This window comes from Bison bison, unplaced genomic scaffold (assembly GCF_000754665.1).
Source record: "Bison bison bison isolate TAMUID 2011002044 unplaced genomic scaffold, Bison_UMD1.0 scf7180017848333, whole genome shotgun sequence".
In the NCBI taxonomy this organism is placed as follows: domain Eukaryota; kingdom Metazoa; phylum Chordata; class Mammalia; order Artiodactyla; family Bovidae; genus Bison; species Bison bison.
The window spans coordinates 19,331-23,086 of record NW_011478906.1 but is presented as its reverse complement, the minus strand read 5'-3'; the positions used below and the strand labels follow the sequence as shown (position 1 = coordinate 23,086).

General features: G+C 31.3%; 1 protein-coding gene across 3 annotated transcripts in view; it reads right to left on the bottom strand.

Moving 5' to 3' along the window:
- Nucleotides 1–164: 164 nt before the first annotated feature.
- AP1S2 (adaptor-related protein complex 1, sigma 2 subunit) overlaps nt 165–3,756 on the bottom strand; it is a 13,320-nt gene continuing 9,728 nt past the window's right edge. The window contains exons 4-5 of one of the 3 annotated variants that reach the window (XR_825681.1): nt 1,782–1,876; nt 165–301 (exon numbers count right to left, since the gene is read on the bottom strand). Coding sequence is in view for 2 of the 3 variants with exons in the window: in XM_010844999.1 (XP_010843301.1) it covers nt 1,832–1,876 (45 nt within the window). In the remaining variant the exon portion in view is untranslated. The other 2 variants (XM_010845010.1, XM_010844999.1) reach the window with 2 other exon arrangements.

The following is a 3,756-nucleotide window of genomic DNA, read 5'->3' as shown; positions in this document are numbered from 1 at the left end:
TGGTGAGTAAGATTATATTCTAGTGTCTTTGCTTGTATTTGTTAATTTTCCTATAGTGGGAATTTTTATTTAAAAAAAGACCACAGAAAAAGCAATAAAAGAAAAAAAAATGTCTCAGGAGCGTAAAAAAAGAACTCAAACACTGAAATTTTTCAGAAAGTACTTTTTTTTTTAAAATCATGTCAACTTACTTTAATTTTAAAAAATAAATACATAAATAAACAAAACCATCACCAACACCTAGGAATATGTTCTTTGCAGGTCCCTGTGCAGGTCTCAATCCTAGGGCTCATGCAATCAACTTAGTAGATCAGGATCAGCATTGAAAAAAAAAGAATAGAACAGACAACATGAGACTATAAAACAAGAAATACGAGTAAGCATATATAATTTAAGTTTATGTATATGTAGCTATTGTGATATAAAAAAGTATGGTATTACTGTGGCTTCTTGTCAAATACTTCGGAAAATCAGATTTACAGTTACTGAATATTTTTATTCCAACTTTTATTACAAATAGATCAGAGTAGCAAGAGTTGGCTCAAAAAATGAAAGAGTAAGGAGGAAATTCTCAAAATTCTGAAAAGCAAAGGAAAAAGAGCTCAAAAGACATAGAGCGAATGATTACAACTTGAAATCAGTGACCAATGGCATTGGCTAAATTGCTTCTTATTAAATGCAAAGTGAAAGGCAAGATTTGTTCCACCTTCTGTTTTCTCTGTATCTACCCTTCTGTATTTTCCATTTGAAGCATTAATGTAACTAAACCTCACTTATCCATGAATCTGTTCTAGTAGAACCCAATCAAGTTAACATATAAAAAATTAAAATATGCTGGTATAAAGGACTATAGCCTTGTTAATTTTTAACCCAACTGAAAAGAAGAAGGTTTAGGCTTAAAGGTTTTAATATAAACAGTGGTAATTACAAAGGAATTATAGGAGTTTGTCTTATTAAAACCAATCTAAGAGGATTTTTATCAAAATGCTTTTTGCTGTTATATTACTGTATATTACTGTATATATTTGAAAGCATCTGTTTTTTAAAACAATATAAGATATTCTTGAGTTTACCCAATGCCTTAATATTCTTAATTAGCAAGATTTTAATTAAAAAAACTTATTAAGAGGCATGTTATTAAATACTTCAATAAGTACTTACTTAAAATACTTTTAATTTACAAAAGATCCATGTTTAAAGAAATCCCTTTGTCGCCTAAGGTTCTTACCTTTCCATTTTTATGCAGTCCAAAAGATTTATTAATTACTACTTCCACAAAGATGTTGTATAGTACTAAGATGTATCATGCAGCCCCAGCACTAGAACACATCAATTTTAGCAGCACTAGTTTTCCATAGAGCACCACTTTCTAGATGAGGCAAATTAACAACTGTAAATCCAATAAACCTGTTCATATAGTGGACCACCTTGAAGTAGAAGCAAATTCATGAGTGTAATGCTTGCTTTTGGTAGCTCACTTGTTTTTCATTTCTCAGATTACTTTAGTGAGAAACAATACCAACAGCAAACAAAGCTCAAAAGGAAAGCCTCCACAAATTTGAAAATGATGCTGTTAGTATAAAAAAAAAAAGGTTGACACATCTCAAAGCGCTGATCAACACCATCATGCATCTACCGCTGAGGGTTAAAGCCCAATGCCCAGTATTTAACTATTTGATCTTCACAGATCAAGCAAGGACTTGAAATCATTTCACGTGCAACAGTTTTTGCATAACACCCCATCTTATCCATGCCACAAAAATGGTAAATTTAGTAGTTACCAATAAATAAGTTGGGGGTCAAAGGGACTAAAGCCTTAGACTGCTCTTTATCATAAGATATCCTCAGACAAACCTCCCCATTCTTCATTCTGGCTCTATAAAATTAAGGAGCAGAGAAAAACTGGTAAGTGCCTGACTTCACAAAGAATATGCACTCTATTATTTCCTTTGTCATTATATGTAATGTTTATAAAATAAATCCCAACTGTACCACTCCCCCATGCCCTCCCTCCAAAAAAAATCTAATCTAGCTTAAAATAGGTATTTGGTGCTGGGGAAAATGTTCCAAGTATTGCAAAAAAAAAAGTCAATTTAGCAATCTCAGCGTGCTGCACTTTAATAATTTAAGAATCAAGTTAAGAACTACTGGCATGTTAAGAAAATATGTTTTAAATTCCAACGGTCAAACATTAAAAATTGGATAATGGACCAATTTTTCTGGGCTTTACCCCCAAATCTAATTAAGGAGTCATACACTGGAATACCAAAAGAAATAAACATAGAGTTCAGTCTAGAAATATTAAAACTGAACCCTTCTTTACTAAGTAATTAAGTAAAATAAGAAAGATATCTTTATTTTTTAATCACAATGTCTGATATTTTAGTAATTATGATTCAAATACACATTCATTTTATGTTCTCATTACTGACTGTAAAATGCTAATAGAAAATCTACTTTATCCACTGATGTCTATCTACCCTATTTGCCTATGAAATGAAGGACTACCTACACGAACTACATAACGTTTACACAAAGTAAAAGAGACATTTCAAAGAAATATTTCTGAAAATAAAAATTCATAAAGATAGAAATGTATTATTTCACAAATTAAAAAAGGATTAAAACCAAAATTATTTTGTGATTTGCATATATCTTTAAGCCAGCAGATATTTTCAATATAGTTCAGTCATCTTTGGTATTTAGAACAACTGATTCAAGTAAAAGACCTGATACCAAAGAGAAAAAAAAAAAAAATCATGATATATGTAAACTAAATTAAAATAAATTTGGACTTCTACAAATTTAAGACTGCATTTAGATAACTGTCTTTACAGCTATATGTACAATTTTGGAAGCAAAATCATTTCATGACATAAACTAAGTGATTATTATACCCTAAACTATAAGACCAAAAAAGCTACTATAGATCTAGACATCTGATAAACCCAACAAGAAATGACTTGAAAAGTACTAATGTATATCTATATATCCAATTAATGAATTCCAACTACTGATAAACTGGACAAAATTTCCAGTCTAAGAAGTAAAGGATAGCATCAGTCTTAGGAAATCTACTTTGTTCAATACAGAAAAACCTCCAGGAGAATAAGGAATTTCTTTACTATATTACTGAGACAAACAGAACTTGGTATCTAAAACAGAATGTTTAAAATATTCATACCAAGAAAATACATGAATGGGAGTTGGGGCAGACAGAGCACAGTGGTTAAGATTTCTTACAGTTCTGAAGTCTAGCAGATCTGGGTTTAGAATCCTGGTTTTGCCAACTGCTACCTAGGACCAGTCACTGGAACTTCACTGAGCCTCTACTTCATTAGTTAAAAGGCTCTCAGGACACTTTTTCAGGAAATCCTGATGATTAGCATAGGATGCCCCACATCTAGGTGCTCAATAATCATTAGCTATCATCGAAGTTCTTTTATTTTATTTTATTAGTAGTATTATTTTTGTTATCACAGTGTCCAGAGAAATCATTTTAGCAGTTTGTGGAATGTTTTTTCTCATCGTATTCTATCATCTATTTGGTGAACATAAGATTCAAATACTCGCCCAGAGATCTTGTATCATGTATCAACATATAAATGACTGTTTTAGGAAACAAACATCTTATCATCCTGGATTTCCTGTGACAATATGTTGTTGGTGAATAACATGAATAAACAAGTTAAACTGTTAAACTGAACAGAATAACCTGAAGCTTAACTGCCCTATACAGACTTTAGCTTGGTTTCA